Consider the following 27469-nt stretch of genomic DNA (forward strand, 5'->3'; position numbering starts at 1 on the left):
GCAACAAATTAGGGTTTCACTAGTGCTTTTAAAAAAGCGCTTGAGTATTAATAACCAGCATTTCTTAAAAAGTGCTGGTGTTGAGTACTACTAATTACCAGCGTTTTACAAACTAAGTGCAGGAAAATTTGGGGATGTAATATTATTTCACTTTACCATTTTCTTAATTTACCATTTATTTCTAACTTTACCAATTTCATCCGAGCCCTAGGTTTTTCTTCAGCCTCCCCATTCGTCTCCATCTCTATTCTCGGTCTCAACTCTGAACTTGCCCCCCTCTCTCCCTCTCTGTCTCCCTGTAACTCCCCAATCACCTCCATCTCTATTCTCGGTCTTAACTCTGAACTTGCGCCCCCCCTCTCTCTCTGCAACTCCCCAATCGTGCGCCTCTATATCTATTCTTGGTCTCAACTCTGAACTTGCCCCCCCCTCTCTCTGCAACTCCCCAATCGTGCGCCTCTATCTCTATTCTCGTTCTCAACTCTGAACTTGCCCCCTCTCTCTCTCTCTGCAACTCCCCAATCGCCTCCATCTCTATTCTCGTTCTCAACTCTGAACTTGCCCTCTCTCTGTTGCAAACTACAAAATCTACAAGAATCAGAAGTTCGAAACCCATATAATTTGGTTTATCTATCTGTCTGTAAGAACTGGTTTATCAATTGTTTTATGTGTTTTTTTAACTTTGTGAATTACTGCTTTTGGAATCTGAAATTCACTACTCTTGGTTATCCTCAAAGTATTACTTTTTAGGCACTTTAAGCATGGTAGTTGAGCTTTACATTCATCCATTCTTTGCTTTCTGCGACTTTGTAGTTACACTGGTTCCTTAGAATGCTGTTAAGTGATTTCAACAGTCTTGCTAGATTGTGTTTGTTGCTTCAATTTTTTCAAAACCCATATATTTCAGTTGATCTATATGTCTGCAAGAATCAAAAGTTCAAAACCTATTACCTAATCAAAACCCATATCTGATATGCCAGATTGTTCAAAAAATCAAAACCCATATATTTCAGTTTCCATCGCCTGCTGTTACAGTTCGGGTTCGCCGTTCGCAAGCTTCAACTGTTGTCTCTCAACTCTCAAGCTTGCCCCCCTCTCTCTCTCTCTGCAACTCTGCAACTGCTAACTTGCATGTATGGGTTTTGTTTTAATTTTTTTGATATTTATTATTGTTTGTGCCTATTGTGCTTTTCAGTGAGGAAGAAACAAGAATGAAAATCTACTGTGTCTTAACTAGACACTATTATGCATTTGGAGCCCTTGTATCTGAAGAACTTTCATACAAGATCAAAGGTACTTTATGTCCTTGATGCTTGGTTTCTGCTATTGTTTATTGAAATTGGGATTTCTAAGCGTGGTTGTTCAAATATTGTGCAGATCTGCCGAGAGTCCGTTACGTGCTTCCTGATTCTTACTTGGATGTGAAGAAAAAAAGATTATGGAGGTATGGAACTGTATGGTCTACTAGGGAGGCATTTTGATGTCCCATAAATTTAATATTCTCTCACCTGGTTTTATATAGAGGATGTTTTTTTTTTTTCCTTTGTTGTTTGGAATTGTGACGGCCCAAGTTTTTCAACCCGGTGCGTCAGTGATGAACCTAAAGATGACCCGATAACGGATCCGAAGTGCGGAAACAAAAGACAAAACAATGGTGTCTAGAGATATAACATGTCTCTAAGACACCATTATGACCCTCAACGAGGTCACGGAACCCAAAGGAATCAAATGGGGAAGCAACGTTTCAAAAACGAACAAGATTGAACCTAGGGGAAAAATTGTTCTTTCTAGCTTAAAAGTGGGTGCCACCAAGCACACCATTGGAAAGACAATGAAAAATCAATAAACTTAGACTCAAAAATCGCTTGATTCGGAGTCTGGATGAAGAAGATATGGCTTACGGAAGAAGAAGGGGCAAAACGGTCAAAAATGGGACAACCAAGAACATCTAACCGGTTAGGAGACCTTCCTAACCGGTTAGGAAGCCAAAAATCTCGACCAAAGCACTGCCCATGCACATGTAACCGGTTACGAAGCCCCATCTAAACATTTAGATGTGAAGGGGCAGTAAGGGTGCGACCCAAAAACCCGGCAGCAGGGGTTTTTCCGGAAAAAATGGAAATTTGAGGGCCTAGATGACATTTTCTGGAAAAACACAAAGAAGAAACCCCCCTCAAAATCGAGTTGTCTACAAAATTTTTGAGGAAAATCGAAAAATACGAACTGTGAAATGCCCAAAATGCTCTCCCAAAAAAACTGGTCCAGAGGGTCCAAAAAGCAGCTAAATTTAAAAACTGAGAGCTGAACTCCAGGATCGATTTCCGATGCCAAGACGACATTTTCCGGAAAAACACGAAGAAGAAACCTCTTCTAAAATCATGTTTTCTATTCAACCATATTAAAAGAGGGAAATAAAACTAAATTTAAAAGTCTAAAATACCCCTAGATCAAAATATTCAACAAAAAATGCAAAATGAGTCCGTTGGAGGCTCAAAACACAAACGATGAGGTTTTGCCCGAAAATGACAATGCACGTGAATGTAACTTACCTATTTAGACGCGCTACAATGGTCCATGGCTTAAAAACATAGCCGATGCAAAATTCAACCCCCCAACGGGCAAAAAGGCAAAAATGGACTTGGAATGGAAAATATGGAATCCAAAAATACAAAATGGAGTCAATTGACCGTTCAGCCCTTGGCCACACTTTATACAAGATTAATGAGACACTATGAAAGAATGAAAATGGAATTCCCACACCCGATACAACCATGGTGAAGCAATAACTTGCGATTTTTCAAGATTTTCACAATATTTCATGAAGTTAAAAAGTACATAGAATACACTATAATGGTCATTGGCCTCTGGCCTCATCTCATACATATCAAATACATTGAAAGGAGTGTACTTAAGTACACATAACATACATGGAATCAATTATACATATTTTGACATATAAGTCTACAAAATGATATTTCATGCTAACATTCGCATGAAATGGAAACTTGAAAGCTACACGACATCCAAGGAATGCTAGGCGTCATGAACCAAGTCTTCGTATCTGAAATATGCCCCAGTATCGTAGGGGTGAGTAACATAAAGCTACTTGTAGGAGATGAGCATGCATCGACCTAGCATTTTACAAATTTATCACCTTAAGGTGAAACATGTTAAAGGGGTTCATGCCACCTAACGTCTATATCGAAATGAGACTTAGGGAGCATCCTAAGCTACCTTAGAGTGTTTCTAGCATAAATCACATCATTTATGCCATTTAAACAAATGGAAGCACGTTATACAAAGCAACAAGATATAGGTTCTTAAAGGTATTAACTTGCAATCTCGAATACAGAAACAACTAAAGTGATCATGTCACCTAACATGTATGTTCTAAATAAGTCTAAGGAATCATCCTAGGCCATGCTGAACAATCAAAACGCAAATTACAACTTCAATGCAGTCTAACCACATAAAAGCATATTATACAAGGCAACAAAATACAATTTCTTAAAGCTATCATCTTGGAATCTAAAGCACGAAAATAACATAAGTGGGTCATGCCACCTAACGTCTATGTTATAAATGAATCAATAGGATCAATCCTAAGCTTTATTAGAACGTCAAAACACGATTTTCAACATCGATGCAATTTAACCAACATTGGAACTTCCAATACAACGCATAAAGCACAATTTCGCAAAGTTAACATCATGTAAATTAAAATGGAACGACAAATAAGGAACAACAAGTGACAACATCATCTCGTTATTAACTTGAAAATGAAATGCGAAATCAAACAAAGTGGATACTCGGACGTCACGCCGGATCAGACCGACAACATAGTTACTTTAGGGTTACTAGTCCATGGGTAACCTCCATATGTGCGCACTAAACTACATAGAGGGACTATCCCCCGTACTAGAACCACGTCCTAACCATAGTCAAACAACAACACCCCCAAGTTTCCAAAATCAACAAGTTGTGCAAGAACGCATATATCAACAGGAATATATAAGATAATCAACTATCTACCAAGCACAACCAAATTTGGAAACCTATACAATACATGCTCTAAATCCACAACTAATATGATATGATGAATGTTGAATCTTCAGTGTGCGATTCGTTACACGCTATGCATGAATGATGTTAAATATGAAGTGTGCAAATCATTACGCAAGATAACAATATATTTAATATTGAAAACATAAGCTCATGAGTTTAAATACAACAACAAGGTAGAACTTTAATTAAATCATACTAATTTAAATCCCAAGGTTCTAAAACAACTTCAAATAGTCCCAAATTAATATATACTAGTAAACAAGTCATGGCCAATACAAATATCAAGTTAAAACCTTAATTAAGCTAATAGGACCACAAAATAGATTTTAATTAATTCTTTTAATTAAAATCTCTTGATTTTCAAACTTAACCAAATGCTCTCAAATTAACTTATGTTAGAAAACATGTCAAGAACTAATGTAATATCACATTACAAGTTTATTTCACTCAATTTAAGACCATGTGAATTAAACTCTCACTAAAGTTAAATATAAATTAAAAGTTACAATTCTCATGCAATTAATCCCAATTTAATATATGTGAACAACTATACCTAAGCTTAATTTTCTAGCATGCTATAATACAATTCCAAATTGTATATCACAATGAGGATTAAATCTTAAACATGGAATTTAATTAAATAAAAGGTTTCAAAACCTAACCGAATATTCTAAATCAAATATATGTGAAGTTATATGGCATGTAAATCAAGAATATCAAGTCGGAATTCAAATAGAGTGAATAGTGCACTCGGGGCAAATTAATTAATTAAATTAATTAATAATTACTAATTTTCAAAATACCTCCAATTACTTTCAAATTCAACTATGTTGGAGAGCATGCTAAGGCCTAATTTAATATGGTAATACATATTGATTTTGAGCTAGTTAAGGCCACATGATTTAATATTTTATTCAAGATAAATATTAAATAAAATCTTTAATACTTGTTTAAATTTTCTCAATTTAATATTTGTCAATAACCATATTATAGAGCATTATATTACCATGCTACATGTTTAAAACAAGTCATAAGCAACCGGGAAAATCAAATCCAATACAAGAAAATTCATATTTAAGTATGCAATTAAGTTGTATAAGCATCAATAACATGTTATATAACAAGAATTAAACCTATAACACCTCTTACCTCAATTTGAGATGAAAATCCCAAATCCCCACCGAATTGAAACGGCTCTGAATCCGACGAAACTCCTAGGTTTTGTCGGGGACAATACGATCTATATGAATCCCCAAGAAGCCCTATGAAAATCCAAACTTGACCTTAATCCCGAACTTGAAATTTGGTCAGAAATGGTTTCTAATAAGGGGTAATGGTAGAGCACGACGAGGCGAACAACAAATGTTAAGGCCGAAGACTTTTCATCAAAGAAAAGTGGATCAAAGGAGGAAAGAGAAAGTGGCAGCCATGGGAGGGAGCTTGGCCGAACATGGGAGAGGAAGATGAAGAAGAAATCTCATTTTTTTGTTCTTAAGTCCCATATTTATAGTAAGTCCCAAAAAGTGCCCCGAAAGGGCTCCGCCGGGTCCGGAAAAGTGGATTTTGAGAAAACACGGTCGAACGGAAAAACTTTGTAAACAAAAAAGATTGAAAATAAGAAAATATGAATAAAGGAAGAAATGGCATTGAAAACTGAGTCCCGAGCAGAAAGTTATACCCCGAACAAGTTTGGCAGCAACTAGGTCCAGAAATTCTGAAACTGGAGAAAAATGACCAGAAGGAAATTTTATGAATTTACGAGTCAACAAAAAGTGAAAATGAATCCCGTTCGAGGATCCAGGCTCCAGACGAGACATTTTTGCAATAACTTTCGTTAATTGCACAATGGCCCCTACAAAAAGGGTTAACTGCGAAATTGCCCTAGAATGAAAATATCTTCCAAAAGATATTTTCTTAGATGCCCCTGAAATAAAATATCTTCAAAATATATTTGCGAAAAACACCCTAAGAAATTAAAAAGATTCAGAAGAATTGTGCATCTATGCCCCTGTGGACACTGGGAGCAACCAGCGTACTTTCTTGCAAAAGTAAAGATACGTATTTCGAGGAAATCACTCAAGATGAAGGCACATGAAGTCAAAAACCAACTCCGAGCATGAGAAGTGAGGTTATGCCAAAAACTGACAAACGGAGATAAGATGAAATAGGGAAAATGACAAAATAGGGAAAAGACGAAATAGCGCATAGTGTCTGAAAAACGAAAAATGCGAAAATGACTCGGTCCTCAAAGGAAGTTGTCAATTCACATGAAAGAGTCTCATAAACCAATTCTGAGCACTCGAGATGACACTAAGCGACACGAAATGGAGCTCAGAAAAGAAAATTAAACGAAAAAAATTCATTCGTAAAATTTCAGAAAAAATGGAAGGAAGGCAAATGACCGGGTCGTTACAACCTACCCTCCTTAAAGGAATTTTGTCCCCGAAATTAGGAACATACCAAAGAGAGCAGAATAATGACCGAATATAAGGTCAAATCAAATGACAGCTCACAACGCACTGAAGGACAAATCCTGAAGTCTAAAGATCAACTGAAGGAACGCGAAACCATGAACTGAGACAACACCTCATACGAATCGGCACGTTAACTCAACGTCAACTACCGAGAGAATCCCAAGACAACAAAACGTTGAAACATGATAGAAGAAGAGAGTGACAAGGTAGTAGGAATAGTGACTAGAACTCGCCCACATTTACTCGTTAGTAAGGTAGCATGACAGTAGAAGGCACTAGTTCGTAACATGCTCCAGAAGGGAACTTTTCGATACAAATGACATCAATGTCGAAAATGGTCATTATCAAAGGCACTACGGAAACCAGGCATCTGCGAGAGTTTGGGTAGCTAATCCCAAAACTCTGACAACAATGACACTGGCACCATTACGCTTAAGGCCTTAGATCTAGAAGGCACGAAGGAAAAGGAAATGAAACAGTGCCTCCCTGGCCCACGTCTCAATCCACCAGACAAGGAAAAAAAAAAGTGAATCGCAGTCCTCTACGCTCACATGAGCCTTACTCGCATCAATCGACAGAACAGACAAGAAGGTTCCCGACATAGGTCCTTACAGAATGAATTTCTCCTATCTAAGGAAGAAACCCGTGAAACAAGAATGCATCTAAGGGATACGACAGATCCTAAGAGACAATGCCAAAACCAGATATAAAAGGGGACAGCTAGCATATAACATAGCAATAGACTATCTACTCACACAACTAGTAAGATCACATAAAACATGTCAAAGTATACAGGAGAAGGATGTAAAGCATGATGATATGCTGCATATAATCATGTTAAGATGAACAAGCGTATATAATATATTCAGGTAGACAAGCATATACCACATGTTAAGATGACAAACAGGTACCATGTGCTAAGGTAAACAAGCATATATCATATACTAAGACAGTCAAAGTATGCTTCTAAACAAGTTGCCACATAAGCAAGACATGTTGTCAACTCAAAACATTTTATGAGAGTTGGAGCTCGAGAAAGCAATAACAATAATTAAAAGATTTTGAGGGTGTTGAACCTCTTATAATAAATACTTTTACAATTATTTATAGAAATCATAAAGAGTCCTAAAATGAATAACTACATAAAAAGATATAAATTAACTTCTAAACAAACTTGATTAGATAAGCATACCATAGCCAAGGTGCCAACTCTTTTGAAGAGATTACACATTCTAATAAAATCATTCTTGATATCACTTCCCTGCAAATTTACCGTTGTTGAAAAAATACGATGATATATCTCCTCCTTTATCTCCCAGAAGATAAGGAGAATAACAATTCTACTTGATCCAAAACTCTTATCTCTCCACATAATAAATCCTTAATTATCACTTATTAACCTAAAACAAGGTATATATCTGCCACATCATGGTGTCACCTCAGTGCCATTTACCAAAAAGGGTGTCAACACACCCTCTCTTACATTTCTCTTCCTCCGAATTTGAAAAATGTGTCATTGCTCTTCTTTTAATGCAAATGGTTTAGCCTCTTCTAAAATCTTAAGACACTTTCTCGAAGTACACACACGTTTTTTTCTAACAATTATTATTATTATTATTTAGCCGCCTACAGTTGTTAAAAATTATTATTATTATCATTATTTAGCCGCCGGGAGAAGATCTTTTGGTATGTCTTCTGTCGTTAAAGTGACACTAATGATCAAATCAATGTTATCCTTTGGAGAGGAAAATATATATATATATATATATATATATCTTTTGGAGAAGTTCTAAATTATTGGAAGTATTCTCTTGCCATTATTAGATACAGTATATGTTAAAATAAATTAACCAAATTTTCTTTCTTTTGCAGGCAATGCCGTGTCTTTTTTGTTATGCTAAAACTGATTTTTCTCCGTCTCTCTTCAAAAGCATAATTTTGCATGTTGCCCCATTACAAGGAACAAAAGGCAGCAAAACCCATAAAAGGCGAACAAGATTTAGACCTTGTCCCTTGGGGCATGGGAAATTTGATAGGTACCCAAATGGCCATAAGGGCTGCAATTGAGCTCAATGTTTTCAATATCATTAGCGATTCAGGCCCTGAAGCTCATTTGTCTTCAGCTGAAATTGTCTCCAAATAACCACTGCCAATCCTAACGCAGCCAATGCCTTGGAAAGGATATTTTGGAGACAATTTCAGCTGAAGACAAATGAGCTTGTGGAAAGTCTTTACAAGCTCAAAGATATTGGTGCTTGAACCGGAGTGTATGCCGTTCCACAAAAATTATGGTGTGAGCTTTTATGAGTATGTTGCTAAGGAACCAAGATTAAGCAATAGCTGTTCTTTGATATGGTGTTCAAGGTGTACCCGGATTTGAAGAAGTCATAGTTGGTGGATGTAGGTGGTGGCAATGGAACTTCACTTTGGAAGATAATCTCTGCTTGTCCACACATTCATGGCAGAAACTTTGATTTGCCTCATGTCATTGCTAATGCTCTTGACTTCCCTGGTTAGTTCCTCTGCAACCCATGTTCAACTCTCTTGTTTTTGTGTGTATACATGTATCATTGTTCTTATAATAACTGCTTTTGGTTTAGAATTCACAAAAGTGTACTTTCTCATATATTAACTAATCGCTTTGTATGTGTGGAGCATATTGCTGGAGATATGTTCAAGTCACTGCCAAATGCACAAGCCATTTTATTGAAGGTTTGTGATCAGTTTAAATTAATTACTTTACCGATAACCAGTATAATAGTCTATAAAGAGAGAAAATAATAATAATAATAATAAAACACGCATAGACATCAAAATGTGTGTGATATTACGATTTTTGAAGCTTAATTGCCACGAACATCATTTCTCAAATTAACATTGGGGGCTCTTCACAATAACACTACTCATACATATATATTCTTTATGCATGTAGACAATATTGCATAATTGGGACGATGATCGCTGCATCATGCTGTTGAGAAACTGCTGGAAGGCAGTGCCTGATGATGGTAATGGTAAGGTTATAGTTGTTGAGTTTGCGATCCCTCAACTACTTCAAAATGATGCTGAAGCAGTTAATACAATAGCAGTGGACTTCTACATGATGGTAGTCACTAATGGCGGAAAGGAGAGAACAACAACTGAATTTGCGGATCTAGCAAAACCTGAAGCAGTTAATGCAATAGCAATGGACTTCAACATGATGATAGTCACTAATGGCGGAAAGGAGAGAGCAACAACTGAATTTGCGGATCTAGCAAAAGCTAAGTTGCTGAAACAAAGATCTTTCCAGTTTCACCAGAAATTTGCGTTCTATAATTCATCAAGAGAAATGGTGTATAGAGGTTGTTTGATGTGACCTTCGTATATTTGTTTCATTTGTCAATGTTTGTAAGCTTTTGATAAGAAATAATGTGAGAATCCTTGGACATAATGGAATCTTTCCAATTGCACAAGGTATTCACCTTTTAGGTTGAATTCAAAGTCTTTCATATATATGTTTCATTTGATATTGTTTGTAAGCTTTTAATAATAAATAATGTGAGAACTCTTGGACGGATTGAATACCTTATTTTGTGTTACCGAGTTAAATTTTGAAATGAGATACTTGTTTGAAAATTTAACTACATTTTACAAGGTCTCGAACTCTCACTTCTCTCCGAGTATAGAGAGATAATATCATTGGTTCCCACTTCTCTTCGAGTGTAGAGAAGTTATATCAATAGGTTTCCACTTCTCTTTGAGTATAGTGAGGTTATATCATTAAGTTAATAATCTATTAGTTAGTGTTTGTTGGTAAGAACAAATGATTTTTCACACACGCAATAAAAAAAAGTACTACAACCAAAAAAAAAAAAAAAAAAAAGGTGTTTTGAGTGGAAGAAATTGACATTAATTTGTAAGTATATTCTATCAAAATAATAAAATGTCGAAACAACAAATAGTTTATTCCCAATAAAATTATGGTTCAACAATGCGTCTCTCTATCCAATTGCTTTGCAAACTGTTGCGACGTAAGGAAAAAGCTTTGAAGGCACCCTGTCGATTATTAGTCCTGTAAAATTTTATTCAAAATCATTTTTTTTTTTTCGTTGACATGTATAAAGATAAAACATTAAAATATTGACCTTAAAAAACGAGCGATCAACTTTTTTTTATGTTGATTAAAAAATATATTTGTAATAAAAAAAGAAATTTAAAACGGTCCACTTTTTTTTTTTTTTTTTTCTTTTTTTTATTTTTTATTTTTATTTAAAGGGGCCTTACTTTATACATGCACGGGGCTTTAGGCAAAGGCCTAGTGCCTAAACTATATAGCGGCCTATTTATTATTTTTAGGCCTAGTGCGTAAACTATATAGCGGCCTATTTATTATTATTATTATTATTTATTTAATCAAGACACTAGCAAAAGAAAAAAGAGACATCAAGAATACAAATCACACTCAAATCTTCGCCGGCCATTTCGGTCTTTGGGTTGATTAACACATTTTATATACTCTTAAAAACAATATAGTGTACGTCTGTATGAATAAAGAAAGTAATATCTGTTGGAACGAAGCAAAATTTTGAGTAAGTCTTGTTAAGAATATTTTGCAGATTTATAGTCAAACGTGTTCTTCTTCGTAAGGAGATAAAGGTGATATATTTACTTTTTAAATTTGTTTCCAGGTGAATGAGAAATTAACTCCTATACACATAAATTTCGTATCTACAAATTAAAGAACGAAATAGGAAGAAAATAATAAATTTATTGATTTATAAAAATTGATGAGTACAATCCTCTGAGATATTCTTTACAAAAGAAAGAAAATATCATCTGATTCAATCTCGTTTGTTGGTTGGATCCAAGAGTTGTTGGAGCTTGATCTTGAATCGGGTTGTTGACAATCTTCTTAAAGTCTCTGTAGTTGACGAAGACCACCGATGATTTTTGATCGAGGGTTGAAGAAACTTGATCTCAAACAGTGTTATTTGATGTTTTTTTGAACTTATTGAATAACAGGAAAAGAATGACACGATTTTAATGTGCTTTTTGTTCTTTATTGAATTTGAGGAGAATGACACGACTTTGGATGTGCTTAGAGAATTTGTGAAGAACGGCATGACTTTGGATATACTTGTTATTCTTCGCCTTCAGAAGATTTGTTGAGTTTGAGGAAGAACGACATGACTTTGGATGTGCTTGTTGTTCTTCGTTTTTAAGACTTGGGTGTTGAGGATGAATGTCAACAGAGCTTCTGTATTTTACTTTAGAATTCTGGACTTCTGAGTCTATGCGCCCTTTGGATTTTCTAAATCTCTAAATTTCTAAACTCTTTGGATTTCTGGATCCCATTCCTCTTTCCTCCACGCCTCTATTTATAGGTTTTTTGGATTAATAGGATGATGACATGTGTCCTTTCTTGATAAGGACATACTTATAACTAAGCCGGACCAATTATATTATGATAATTATACATAAAAGTAATTATTCCAAATATATGTTAATAAGAATAATTATATTTTTATTTAATCACCTGGACTGGACTAATTAAATAATTTAAGTTGATCAGGTTTGGGCCAATTAAATAATTTAATTAAACATGAGACCCATATTTGATGGGTCAATTTGTCAAAACAAAAGTCCATAAAATTTTAGTGTCTACAGCTTCAAAGTAAGGCGTTTGATAAACTTAAATGGGTATGCAAAATGTGAGATGTGGTTGTCCCACATTAAAAATAAAGTGAAACCAATTAGAGTTTCTATAGCCCAAGTTTAGAATTTGGGTTAAGGCCCAAGGGCACCCAAGTTTTTAAGAGGAGGAAAACCTAGGCAAGCTTGGATCTAAGCCATTTATCACACACGCGCACCTCGCCCGTTCGACCCGGTCCGAGCTTGGGATTTGGATTAATTTAAAATCCGATTACTTTTTTATTAAACGAAAATTTTGAATTGGGCCTTGTGTTTGGTATAATTTTATTTTGGGCTTGGCTTACTCTGGTGGGTTATTAGACTGGGCTTACGAATGGTTGCACCTGGTGTGAACTAGTAGTGCATCTAAGGGTTGCACTTTGTATGAACCAGTGCACCCCATTTGAATACTTCACCGAGTCGGTTCGTCCATTTCTCCGGTTTGCAGTACTGCTACCAAAGAAAGAAAGGTTATTGTATCCTGGGAGACATACGTTAAAGAGTTCGTCAGCACCATAGCGGAGCGAATCTGTCTTAAGGAGATAGAATCCAATTCTAGAATCGACCTATTAACATGTTCTTTTTATACTTTAATTTTATTAGAGTATTATATAATTATATATATATATATTATATTGTTTATAATAATAATTATATATATATATATATATTATATTTTTTCATAATATTTAAATAGGAATACTATAGTATATGGTATTATACCTTATTGCATGTGCTCAAGTTCTTAGGCAAAGGCTCGAGCACCTTGAGGTTAGGCTCGAGCCCTAAGATCTAGGCTCAAGCTTTTCTGCCTTAGTGGATTTTCTTGCTTCTTTCTGTTGTGCTTGAGCCATGGAACTTAGGCTCGAGCCTTAGCACTTGAGTTTTCCAAAATTCACCATTTTGACTCTCGGCTTGCTTCGGATAATCAACAATGACTCTGTAAGCTTCGATATCAGTCTTTTTATCTTATAGTTCTGGTTTTAACATTTTATTTGGGAAAGTACCTACAAATACAAAATAAACATAAATCAGTCTAACACCAGATAGAAGTATCACTTTAAGTCATAACATACGTATATTTAGGGGCTCGAATATGCAATATTCAGCGCTCATCACACCCCGAAACTTACATATTACTAGTCCTTTAGCAATACAGAACTAAAAATCTGCTTTCGTGGGAATCACAGTTGCATTTAGCTTATACAATAAGCCTTTAAACCCTTAGGTTACCCCTAGTGGACGAGTTGTAGTCTCGTGAAGGTTTCCAGTGATAGTACCCACAAACATCTAAAATCAGTGCCTTAATTGCACAATAAGCTCATTAAAACCTATTTTCACATCATAACGTCCCAGCAGTTGATCAATTAGTCAAATACAACAAGTATAATAAACTATATTTGTAATGACCAGGTCATTTTTCTTCTTTTCCATTTTCTCAAATTTTACGGATATATTTTTTTTTTTCCGCTGATTTTTTCCTTTACGAGTTCGGGTTTATGTCACTTTGTGTTGTTTCGAGTACTCGAGAATAGTTTCCAAGACTCTTTCTTTTGGATTGACAATGTCCTTGAGAGGAACACATCATTTTCACACTTTCATTTTTTTGACATTTTTCTTTTTCGTCTTTTTCCTGGTTTCATTTTCCTTTGCATAACCTCACTTTTTGTGCTCGGATTTGGTTCTGACTTTGCATGTATGCATGATATTTAATTTCCATAATTTGTGTATTTTTACTTTTGTAGAAAAGCATGCTAGTTGCTTACTTTTTCGTAAAGGGCATGAATGCATAGTTTCTTCAGAAACATTCTTGATTTTTGGAGTTATAGTGTAATTAAATAAAGTAATTATTTTTATCTTATGGACTATTTTGCAATTTAATTTGGAAGATATTTTGGTAAAGGACCTTTTTGCAATTTTATAGAAAAGTGAGCCAAGTGTCACACTTTCATTGGTCCACTTGTTGGCATCTCATTGGTTCACACTTGGGAGCCTTAGATGATTACATGTGAAGCGTGAGGATTCACCCACTTGTTGACCTAAGATAGGTGCACTTATTGGCTTGGATGGTTGACAAGTGTAGGCTTAAGATTAAGCTTAGGATGGATGCTTAGATTAGTGACAAGTGTAGGCTCTAAAATTTGTCTTATAAATAGTGCGTGTGAGAGAGATAGTGTTTGTGTGTGTGTGTTGGGCCAACAAGCTTAGTTAGTGGAGAAATACATCTTTTTCCACTAACTAAGGCTTCTTCCTCAAAAAAACTCTTAGCCTCCATTGAAGGAAACCTTAACTTATGCTTAAAGTATTGGTTTTGATCTCCTTCCACTCACCTTTGACCTAAAAGCTTGGAATACAAAAGTTTTTCCTCACCTTCCTTAACAAAACCATTGAAGGAATTCTTGAAATTCCATTGCTTCCCTTGGATTCAAGAGGAACAATCCTCTTGTGAGGTAGGGGATATTATAGGATTTCAATTTTGGTGTTTTAAAATATTTTTGTAACTTAGAATAATTTGAATGCATGTCTTTAATATAATTATAAAAATTGTTGGTAGTAGTACCTTGCATGAAATTAAGTTAGAGCATAATATTATTAAAGGCTATAACTTGAGCTATAATTTGTATTAATTAGAAGACATTTAGAGTTGTTTTGAAACCTAGGAAAATTAATTAATTAAGTTAATTAATTTTTATCTATATGTTCCTTTGATTTAAATTAAGTTTTGACTTGATATATGTACTGACCATGATATGTTCTTTAGCATATATTAAATTGGAAACATTTAGAGTTATTTTAAAATCTAGAGATTTAATTATTTTATTTTAATTAAATTCTATTTAATAGTTTCACTTATTTTATTACGTTTTTAACATGATATTAAATTAGGCCATGACATGTTCTTTAACATATATTAATTTGAGAATGTTTGGATGAGTTTTGAAATCTTTATTTAACTATTTTCTTTGTATGAAATTTAATTCACATAGTTGTATCTAGTGTGGAATTAACTTGTGACATGATATTAAATTAAGCCTTGACATGTTCTTTGACATAAATTAATTTGAGAATATTGGGATGAGTTTTGAAATCTAAAGATTTTAATTAAATGAATTAATTAAAATCTATTTAATAGTTCCATTGATTTAATTAAGTTTTTTACTTGATATATGTAATGACCTTGACTTAATCTTTAGCATATATTAATTTGGAGTCATTTAGAGTTGTTTTAAGATCTAGAAATTTAATTATTTTAATTTAATTAAATTCTATTTAATTGTTCCAGTGAGGTAATTAAGTTTTTGATTTCGTATATGTGTTGACCATGAGATGATCTATGGCAATAATTATTTGGAGTCATTTGAAGTTGATGTGAAATCTAGAGAAAATTAATTAATTAGTATAATTAATTTTTATTTAAGTGTTCTATTCATGTAGTTAAATATTTGAGTTGATATATGTAATGACCATGCTATGACCTTTGACGTATATTTTTATTTGAAGTTGTTTGTATGTTTAAATCATAAATTAGGACTTGTATTATATTCATGAGATTATGTTTTTAATATTGTATAATAATGTCATTATAGCGTGTAACGAATCGCACATTAAAGATTCGACATTTTTATGCCTTGTATGTGTAACGAATCGCACATTGAAGATTTGACATTTTATGCCTTGTGTGTGTAACGAATCGGACATTGAAGATTTGACATTTTAAATATCATTTTAGACTTGAAACCCTAGGACATGGCTTATGTGGTTTCATCTCTACTTGTGCATGTAAGGTGGTTTCTATGCATTATTTAATTTTATATAAGTTTTGGACTTATTTTGGAAACACTTGGGACATGACACAATTTGACATGGTTAAGGCAAGGTCCTAGTACGTGGGATAAGAGTTCCTTCTATAAATATAGTGCGCACTTGGGTTGTTCCCGTGGGTTAGTAGGCTGATTAACTGTTGACGTCTAGTGCGCACTTGGGTTGTTCCCGTAAGTTAGTAACCTGATTAACTGCTACGTCTTGGTTCTATTCTGGGATTCGATGTCCAAGATATTTCGCTATTTGATTTCTAATTTAATTCCAAGTTGACAACCAATGCTTAATTGTGACTTGCGATTTTAGTAAATAAAAGTTCTAAAATTGGTTTAGAGACTTGTGTATTTTGTATTTCATTTCAACCATTTAAACAGTTGAGATGATCCTTAGTTTACTTTGGAGCATAGACGCTAGGTGGCATGAACCACTTTAGTTGATTTTGCATTTTAGATTTCAAGTTGATAATTTTGATAATCTATATCTTGTTGCGTTGTATTAGAAGTTCCAATTATGTAAACTGTGTCATTTAGTTGTTTTCGCATTTTAGATTTCAAGTTGATAACTTTGATAATCTATATCTTGTTGTGTTGTGTCGTATGCTCCAATTTTGTTGAATTGCATGAATATTGTGGTTTATGCTAGAAATGTTTTAAGGTAGCTTAGGATGCTCCTTCAGTCTCACTTTAGACATAAATGCTAGGTGGCATGAACCATATGGATTAAATTATATTAACTTGGTAAACTTGTAAAACTTTAGGTCTATGCATGTTTATTCCCTACGAGTTATGTAAGTTACTCACCCCGTTGAATGCAATTTATTTCAGGCAAGAAGACGTGGTTTCGGGATGTACAATATCCTTAGGTTGTCTTGTTAATTTGAAATACTTTTAATGTATTTTTGCTCACATGCAAGAGTTATCCTTAGAGTTAGCATGCCGCTTTTACCTTGAAACTTGTAAAGTGTACTTAGATACACACTTTGAGGCTTATTTGATATGTATGAGATAAGGCTAAGGGCCATTTACTTTTAAGTTGCTTCTTTTAAGTGCTTTTGGTTTCATATATAATTATTGAAAAATGAAGAAATTGGAAGTTTTAAGTTGTCATTTTCAATTCAGATGGTACAAAGTGTGCATGAGCACACTTATTAGGACTCATTTAATATGCATGAAGTGTGGCGAAGGGCCAAATGGTCTTTTGAATGCATTTATATATTTTGGTTTTAAGTTTTTCCTTTAAATGTCATTTTAGGCAAAATTGAGGTTCGATAGGCCGTATTTTGCATTGGGCATATTTGGGGGTCACAGACCATTCCCGCACTCTTTAAAACACTTATTACGTTTGCATGCACAATCGTTTTAGCACACAACTTCATATTTGTCAAAATGAACACTTGAAGCAAGTTCCATTTTCTATGTTTTTTTGTTAAAATTGAGCATAAGGGCATTTTGGAAATTTCACATCAAAATTAAAATTTTCATTTGATATGGTCAGCTAGAAAACATGATTTTAAGGGGGGTTTCTTTTTTGTGTTTTTCCAAAAAAAATCATTTAAGGGTCCAAAATAGCACACTGTTCTGGAAAAAAAAATCAGAAAATGGGGCTACTGCCATCAACAGCCCAGCCGCGTGTACAAGGCGCGGTGCGCAGAAGCATGTGCGCGCACATGGAGGTGCCTTGGGGTGCTCTGTCTTGGCCGTCCTGACTCATTTTTTGCTTTATCAATATTTCTTCGTTCGGACTCTGAATCAAGTGATTCTCGAGTCTAACTTTATTAATTTTTCGTTGTCTATCCAACAGTGTGCTCGGTAGCACCCAAATATTTTCTGGAAATTACCATCTTGCCTATAAGGCTAAACTTGTCTGTTTTTAAAATGTTACTTCCGCTTGTTTTCCTTTTGTTTTCGTGGCTTTATAGGAAGTCATGATTGTGTCTTAGGGATGACGTACATCTCTCGAGATTTTGTTTTTATGTGAAAAGTCCATTTTGCCCTTGGGGCTACATTTGGTTTATTTTCAACCCTAACTTCCGTTTTCATTCTCGTTGAGTTCCATGACCTCATGGAAGGTCACTTTGTCATCTTGGAGATGTATTGCATCTCTAGAGACTTGGTTTCTATTTCCGCTTCTGCGTTTGGTATCTATTATCGGGTAAAACTTCAGGTCATCGCAGGATGCACTAGCTTGAAAAACCAGAGCCGTCACAATATTAATCAGGAAAATTTTTAAACTTTCGATCTTAATTTAGTAACCATGGTCCCCACATGTTAGTTTAATTACTTATTCAACAATCTTAATCTCCAAAATCCTTTTTAGAAGTGAACTTATAGTTTTAAATATGTGGCTTACTATCCATACTTATATTTGACTCATGCTATCCCTTAATTCATAAGCAAATCTTTTAAATTATGATTCCTAAGTTATTTTTCCTAATTTTCTACCGATATGTATTTATTTCATTCATCACTCATTTTTTCAACTCTTTTTTTTTTTTTTTTTTTTTTTTCCCGAAAGGGTACTATGCAATGCTCAGGTCTGTTGAGTTTTCTAAATCACTTGTGTAACGAGTTTTTAGCCAATGGCTCCTAAACCAGTTGGTTTTAGGGCATTAAGTGTCAATACACCCTTAAGGACCTAATTGCTCAAGTAATCTAGGCTACCTAAACCACCTATGTCATGAACTTTTAGCCAATGACTCCTAAACCAGATGGTTTTAGGGCATTAGGTGTTGAAACACCCTTAAGGACTTAATTAATCAAGCAATCTAAGTACAGACCCAAACTTGACCTTTTGTTTCTCTCTTTATTGTCTTTTTGTTTCTTTTACTTCTTGGTGAATGTGGAGGGAAAATTCCCCACCAATCACAGCATACCACATATCAATGAGTGTACAGCCCACTACCAACTATGATCGCCCTGAAGCCCACAACCAACTAAAAGCCCAATAAGGAAGATATGCAAATATGTCAAGTCGGCCCTATTAACGAAGGACGCTCCACTTAACATGAAGCGGGCCAGGGAAAAGCCTAAACGCAGCTAACCTAAAATTCCATAACACCCACCATAAAAGAGAGAGACGCAAGATCAGGGGCCATAAATGCCCACGTTAAAAAAACTGCCAGTAACGGCTCCATGTAATTCTCTGTACAAGCCTATAAGTAAAGCATGAATGAGAAGAGAAGGGAAGGAATTCCAAATACACTGTTCTCTGTTGCAAAGATTATCCATTGTCTCTACCCTCTTGTTCTTAATTACTTTTGATTTTTTTTTTTTTTTTAAAATGTTCAGGTGTAAAAAATGGCACCTACACTTTGGTGCCGTCTGTGGGAAGCCTTTACAAAAAGCATTTTCATTATCACTTTCATGCGACATCGCTTCGGGATAGTGACAGGATTAGACGCCGCACGAGCACAATAGTAGGAAATCATACAAAAGATGCGTGAAGAGATACGAACACAGTGCGACATCCTTCGGCAAGCCAACGAAGCTAGTACCGAGTAGATCAATGCACTGAGATAGGCTAACGAAGCCAATATAGCACAAATCAACACTCTATGCTAGGAGAATGAAGGACTTCGAGTTAACGCTTGGCCTAATGATTCGCCGATCGGCCCACAACCCGAGTGTCAGAATGAAGATCCACCTCCAGCGCCCAGACTCAATAACCCTCCTCCTCAGCAGAGGGTCCCACGGTAGCCGTTCAATGTCCAAAGCGACACTTTGGATCGAAATGATGCCGAGGAAATCGCAAGCCAATCCCGTGTCCTGGGAAACTCCACAATAGGAGGGCCTCGAACCACCAAGATCCCAGCCTCAGATGACTATGCTGAGTTGGGAAGAAAAGATACGTGGGTCCCAATTGGTAATCAACAATAACTAGGGAATGATTTCATCGCAACATTCCAAATGAAGATGGACGAACGTATCAAAGGGATGAAGGCCTAAACACCTGATGACATGGCAAGAGAGTTCACCGCATTAATAGTTAAAACTCCATTTACGGATGAAATAGAACAGGTTGTAAGACACAAAAAGTTCATAATGCCGAAGTTCATCAAGTTCAACGGAACTGGAGACCCCCTCCAGCACCTCAATCATTACACTCAGGAGATGACTCTAGAAACGCACAATGATCTATTCATTTGCAAAATATTTCTGTCCAGTCTAACAGGAGTAGCCCTAGAATGGTTCAAGAATCGCCCGTATATGTCGATCTCGAACTTCGAGACACTATGCGTTGCGTTTCTAGCCCAGTACTGCGGAAACAAGAAACAGAAAAAGACCATTGCCAATCTCTTCACGATTTGGCAAATGAAAGGGGAAGGCTTGCAAACCTTTCTCACTCGGTTCAACATGAAATCTTCAAATATTCCGGATTACAACCAAGATACAACCAAAATAGCCATGGTACGAGGTACACGTTTCCATTCCTCACTGGTGAAAAAGACTCCGGCTTACATATTAGAGTTGAACTTAAGAGCATAAAACTATATCAGACTTGAAGAAAACAAAATGAAAAAGCAGCAAAGAGCAGCTTTGGCCACGGTGGAAAGCCTACCAAAGGAACGCCCGAGCACCTCAAGGGTCCAACGAGAACCTAGAGCAATGAAGGAAGAGTCCCCGAGAAAAAATTCTCGAACAGCCGAGAAGGTCACACCTCTCAAGGTAACACTCGCAAGACTGTATCAAGAGGCTAAGGGTAGAAACATTTTTCAAATCCCATTATTAATCAGTGTGATACCCCCGGATTTCCGGATACGGTTTGGCTAGGCCCACTCTTGAATACCCGAGGATAGATATCAAAACAAATCGGTAATATTCGAACACAGAGTACAAAATAGATAAATAAGAATAAATTATTTCTGAAAGAAAACTAAAATGATAATCCATTAATTGAAACCCTCAGAATAAAATTCTATTAAATAATAAATTATTTTGATATAATTAATCCTCCAATAATACAACTTGGGAATCCATACTGTGTGAACCCCTAGAAAATCTTAAACCAATAATGAATAGTAAACCACTGTCTACAACTAGATACTGAAACATAAAAGAAACTCCTATATAGATAATCCAGAAGAATGAAGAAGATGATCCCTGCTCAGCACGAATAATCCCTACTCCTGACGAACACCTAAAAAATAATGGTGGGTCAGGCACATAAACAAGTTCTACTCTACTACAGTCCAAGCAAAGATTCGATACACGTATACATCCTAGTCAATCCAACAATAACTAGTAGTCCGTATATATATATATATATATATATATATACACACACTATATGATGCTCACTGGACTATAGGTCTCAATCTGAATAGAAGGCAACATGCAAATCGCACATAAAGTGGGCATGAGTACCTAAATCTACCAGGGCACCCAGATGTTTATTATATCCAGTTATCCATCATAAACAATATACGCAACCTAACCATGATTCTGAGACTCAAGCTTATATCATAGCTCATAACTATATATATATATAAAAATCTATCCTATTCCAAAACATAAAATAAACATCCGGTATATCATCCAATCGATTCAGTTGACTTGACATGAATATATGTAGGATTTAATATTTTAGTTAAGCCATTCCGTTATACATGAATAGATAGGACTTAACGTTTTCAATTAATCCGTCCCTAGAATACCACCGTCTCATACCGGTGCATTAAACCACACAATTCAATATATGATGTAACAGATAAAGGAGTACATCAAATAATCCATATAACATCCATATTAATTGCTAAGTTATTTTTTTTAAGCAATTAAATCCACCATTCCATCCAATAGTTGACGAAATAATAAACCAATAAATTAATTAATCCAAAGGCAAGTATAATCAAAATCAGATAAGTAACTGAGAATATCTGCAATACATGATTTAAAATTATATAATCATACATAGGAAATTACTAAAACAAAAATAAGCAATTTAAATTATCCATATCCAACAACAACATGTAAATTTATTTTAAAATTTTATATTGTTCAAGTTCTTAGTATACTGGCATTCATTATGTATTATGGGGTATTACCATGTCAATATTAGACATTTAGAAAGCCCCATGAATATCCAAATCAACCCCAGAACTTCAAAATACTAAAATAGAACCCAAAATTCGTTAAAACTCCAACTAGCAGCAAATGAGCCACCTCCACTTTGAATGGAGCTGCCTTCATTCCTGCTACTTTCCGTCTTCTTCGTTTCCAGTGAGTTTTAGATGCTCTGTACTCCTCCGGTAAGGTTCCTAAACATTGTTCTAGGTTCCAAACAATCCCAAAAATTTTATAAAGTCCATAAGCATTATAAACACAAATTAAAACAAAGTTTCATGCAATTAATTTCAAGATTAATCAAGAACATATATAAACACACATATACAGTTTTAATTCAAATTAAGCATGCATATTAAGTCGATTTAATATCTAATTAACCTTGGAATTAATCTAGGCATGTATAGAAACACGAAATCTAAGGGAAAGAGTAAGAGCAAAACTTATCTTTAGGTTTCGGATTGAAACCTTAACCTCTTCTTCCTAACTTTTCCAGTGATCCTTGGCTGCCATCAAAGCCTCCTACTACTCTGGTTCCTACCCCCGAACAACCCTCAATCTTCCTCTTTGGTCTGGCCTTAAGTCCTTAGCCAAAACCCTAGTTTCTTCTCTTTTAAAAACTCTCTGTTTTCTCTCAAACCTTCTCTGCCTCCAATAGTACGTAAATAGGGTTCTAAACCCATGGCAGACATATCGTATATATGTATAAGTTAAATTCCAACCCTAATCCTATATAAAAACCAATTCCTCTAGTAAAAGGAAAATAAAAGAAAAAGAGAAGAATAAATAATACATATATACATAAGGCATAGTTTGTGTATGTGATATATTATATATAACTATAATACAATTTATAATTATATAAAATATATTAGCCATCCTAATATTATTATTATTACCATTAATAAGAATAATATTACTCCATCCTTATATACATATATACTCAAATATATGTATATATAATATATATATATCCACCCCCATCCATATATAGGTAAATATCCCGTACCCCTAACAACTCCTATCCAAGTTATCCATGCGACCCAATTGGTTGGTCCATTACTACTATCCAAAGCCATCCTTTTTAAACTAAAAATAAAATAAAAATGCACATTTAAATTAATAAATAACTTCTCATCATCAAACAACACTTAGGCAATAAATATAACCAAATAAGCACATCAATAAAGTTAGCACACCCGATAATAATTTAATTCAAATAATCCATTTAAGCAGACACAATTTAAATTAAACAACTAAGTCAATTAAACATATAATAAATAGCCAAACAATCAATTAATCAAATAAAAATGCAATTAAAACAATGAAATAAATACTGAGACTATCTTTTTAAAATTAGTGGTATTACATTCTTTCCCCCTAATAAAAGGAATTCCGAAAGTCTTCGGAATTCGCCCTTACTTTCTTCCATTATTTCTAGAAACCTTGAGCGAATGACATCCTCCTATTTTTAAGTAGATTCAACCTCATTATAATGGCTCCACTTAACTCCTATGTATCAAACAGTATACATGGTTCCTATATTTAAGAAACACAATAACTGTACTACAAATTGGTTGTATCTAACAACAATTTAATCTTACCCAATTTTTATTTAAGGGTAATGATCCATATTCCCCAAGTTCCATAGAGTATATACAAAAAACTCCTATGCACCCAGCGCTAACAATATGATAACATGAATTGATAGGCTACTGCGTCAGTTGAGAAACACAATCCTCGAAAAGTCAAATTGAATAAATAAAACTGACCTTCCTCCAAAAATTGCCGTGCTTCTTATGTGGAAGACATCATGAGCAATCTACTTCTTGATAGAAACTCTTAAGAACGAGTTCGACTAGTTACAAAATTCTACTACCGCTTCCAAACTGTGCGCAACCCACTACAAAGGAGAGTATTTCTCTCCAACGTATCTTTAAATGAAGTCAAGGTTTGATTGTACAACCCTTACTTCCATTTAAAACCAACAAATGAGAGGTCTGCACTATGTAATACATAAAACCTCAAACGTTGTCACACCAACCTCCTTGTGCCAATAATATGACAGACAAAAAATTTGAAAAACAAAGTAAATACTTCCAATTATCTACGAAAAACCTAGGATATATGCCTTAAGCATATCCTCCCTGATCAAATATAATTTCTTATTTAACTCATCCGTCGAGAGATATGAAGCAAAGTTGTTGCACCAATATCTTTAGAAAATTCTTTCGAAATAACATTTCATCTACAATAATGGATATCCATATGCTATAACTCCATTATTAGTGCAATATAAAACTGATATGAAACTCCAAAGTGAATATTTATCTAATTAATGTTCATAAGCGAACTTACTTAATTCATCACTCTTATCCTATATGGAAAAATTCCATTTAATGTCGATAATTTCTACCAACCATCTACTCATGATTAGTCCTACTCCCATTTTGATATAAGAAGTGGCAAAAATCTCTAATCATATCCAGTTATTAATCTTCCACTTTTCTAACAGGTATTCCACTGAGAGACAGTTATGTACTCGTCCCTATCCATACCTGTTCCTCAAAATCGACATTAGATGTCTTGATGTACCATATAACTATTTGAGTGCTCCGTGAAAAATTTATGAATTTGACATCTTAGTCACTTCAACATCATTCACAGAACCTACTAATCCTCCTCCAATACCTTAAGCTTTATCTGAGTAAGGTAACACTACCTCCAGGGCCAGCTTCGATATTCTAAGTTAACCTCCTTAATTACCTTGGTAATAACAAGTGTCATTATTACACATGCTATAAATTCAACTGATAACTCAACAACTAACTGAAAGATTTTAAATATCACATCGGTTGTTGAGAGCATCCACTTCCATATTACTTCCACCAGACGAAACTTAATGCAAAGTGTGAATCACCACTTCTATCCATCTAAGCCGTCTTGTGATCCGTTTTATTTGTATGAACTGATATCTTACCAGTTCAAAATAGACAAAATTAAGCCGATTTAAATTATTAGTCAACTAATATCCTAACTAGAATCCTGACCCTTGTGTAAAATCAGCAATCCCTCAACTAAATCCGTAGAAAATACTCAGTCATTTCCACTTCAGTATAGGAAATAGCTGCAAGGATCTAGTGATCTATAATGGTCTATCTTGATTATCTAATAAATATTAGACTTGGAGACAAAATATCTATGTCACTCTTCCTGCCTATCCTCTAAATATCTGCTTTATACCGTGAAACATCATGTTTCCACTAGGATAAATAAAGAACTAAGAGTTGTGAACCTCAGTTCTTACATCATCCTTCTAATTTGTTTACAGAAAGTACCGTTAATCTGATACCACCAGCTTTCATCTGCACCCATTGTTTAAATTGGAGCATCTTCAAAAGATAACTCTGTAACTGAATCCATGCACCACTGATCCGTGATAAGCGGACCGATATGGAAAGTTAATCAGTAATTCCATTCATCAAAAGTCAACCAGCTATAAACTTTCCACACACACCGTGCACCTTTTCTTTATTATATAGGTGATTAGTCTCCCCATCCTGTCTTGACACACCCTGCTTCTTTAATAAAAGTAAGTGTCAATCAGACTTCTTGTCTAGCATTAAAAGAATATGGAACCTTTCCATCCTCCAAATAAGTTATCAATTTCCTAGCAATAACTAATTGTTGCGAATTATAACCTAATTTTTTTTTTTTCCCATATTATTTATGCAAGTGAAAAAGACTTAGTTTCCTCCTCCATGTGCAACACCGGCAACTCCTTCTAACGACATGCCCTCATAAAAAGATTCTTAATTATAGACTAATGAAGATTTATTCAGTTTAGTGTCCTCACTTGGCGTCATTTCCATAGGTACCTAAATTAGTATGAAATCCTCTTTCCGACTTGGTGACAAATTTTGAAATTTTTCAAAGAGATGTTCTGTAAATCCGGCAACTCCAACAAACCATCGTAATGTTACAGTAGTCTTTATTTACCACAACACTACGAATATCAAAATATAACAACCACTATTATCATGGCGTTGTAATATTATATGAATCCATACCTAGCGTAAAGTATATCAAACTAAGCGTACAAGATTATTTGACTTGTAGTGATGGTTTAACTCCCATCCCAAATAACATACCATAATGACGCATGTCCAGGTCGAATAGATTGGCTAAAATTATGTATATCTACCAAATCCTATGACCACATGCTCATAATCCAAGCGTAACTAGCGCTATTACTCTATGTTATTAAAAAAAACAGTAGTTGGCTGATCACACACTTGTGTCCCCAACTAAACCACATACAAAATTTTGAATAATTAACGAAAATAAAACACGTATGACAAACACAATAAAGCAAAATATAATCCTAGTTGAGACATCGTTCTTTCTAGATTAGAAAGTCTCTTCTGAAATCAACTTGTAAAATTGTTTCACAAAATTTCCTTTTATAGTTTCAATGGTGGTCATCTAACCTCGAACCATATCCTTTAAACATAGTTTAAAAGCAACATATGTTTGCCTAATGAAAGACAATCATAAGGACACTTGAACCTGGAGTGCTCTGATACCAACTGTGATACCCCCGAATTTTCGAATGTGGGTTGGCCAGGCCCACCCCCGAATACTCGAGGATATCAAAACAAATCGGTAATATTCGAACACAAAGTACAAAATAGATAAATAAGAATAAAACTAAAATGATAATTCATTAATTGAAACCCTCAGAATAAAATTCTATTAAATAACAAATTATTCTAATACAATTAATCATCCACTAATACAACTTGGGAATCCATACTGTGTGAACCCCTAGAAAATCTCAAACCAATAATCAATAGTAAACCACTGTCTATAACTAGATACTGAAACATAAAAGAAACTCCTATGTAGATAATCCAGAAGAATGAAGAAGGTGATCCCTACTCAGTACGAATAATCCCTACTCCTGACGAACACCTGAAAAATAATGGTAGGTTAGGCCCACAAACAAGTTATACTCTACTACAGTCCAAGTAGAAATCCGATACACGTATACATCCTAGTTAATCCAACAATAACTGGTAGTCTGTATATATATATATATATATATATATATATATCGATACACACTATAGGATGCTCACTGGACTATAGGTCTGTCTCAACCTGAATAAAAGGTAACATGCAAATCGTACATAAAGTGGGCATGAGTACCTAGACCTACTAGGGCACCCAGATGTCGACTATATTCAGTTATCCGTCATAGGCAATATATGCACCCTAACCATGATCTTGAGACTCAAGCTCATATCATGGCTCATAACTATATATATATATATATATATATATATATATATATATATATATAAATCCATCATA

General features: G+C 34.7%; 1 protein-coding gene across 2 annotated transcripts; it reads left to right on the forward strand.

The window, feature by feature from the left end:
• The first annotated feature begins 263 nt into the window (after positions 1 to 263).
• Positions 264 to 10118, forward strand: LOC132278704 ((S)-scoulerine 9-O-methyltransferase-like). Of its 2 annotated transcripts, XM_059780560.1 has the most exons (5): positions 264 to 640; positions 1196 to 1293; positions 1378 to 1444; positions 8412 to 9251; positions 9472 to 10118. In XM_059780560.1, the coding sequence occupies exons 4-5, from the start codon at positions 9102 to 9104 to the stop codon at positions 9895 to 9897; spliced, it is 576 nt and encodes a 191-aa protein (XP_059636543.1). In that variant the 5' UTR covers positions 264 to 640; positions 1196 to 1293; positions 1378 to 1444; positions 8412 to 9101; the 3' UTR covers positions 9898 to 10118. The 2 variants fall into 2 exon arrangements, with proteins under 2 accessions (XP_059636543.1, XP_059636544.1); XM_059780561.1 differs by having other exon boundaries at positions 264 to 1293.
• Positions 10119 to 27469: the final 17351 nt, after the last annotated feature.

This window comes from Cornus florida, unplaced genomic scaffold (genome assembly GCF_030987335.1).
Source record: "Cornus florida cultivar Cherokee Brave unplaced genomic scaffold, ASM3098733v1 CherokeeBrave_3.0.0_Hap2_Chr10, whole genome shotgun sequence".
Taxonomy (NCBI): Eukaryota; Viridiplantae; Streptophyta; class Magnoliopsida; order Cornales; family Cornaceae; genus Cornus; species Cornus florida.

What these genes read in the sequence shown, in the direction of transcription:
- LOC132278704 (XM_059780561.1), top strand. Translation starts at nt 9,102, where the DNA reads ATGTATCATTGTTCTTATAATAACTGCTTTTGGTTTAGAATTCACAAA. An exon ending in CACAAGCCATTTTATTGAAG is followed by an intron (nt 9,252 to 9,471) that starts GTTTGTGATCAG and finishes TTATGCATGTAG; the next exon opens with ACAATATTGCATAATTGGGA.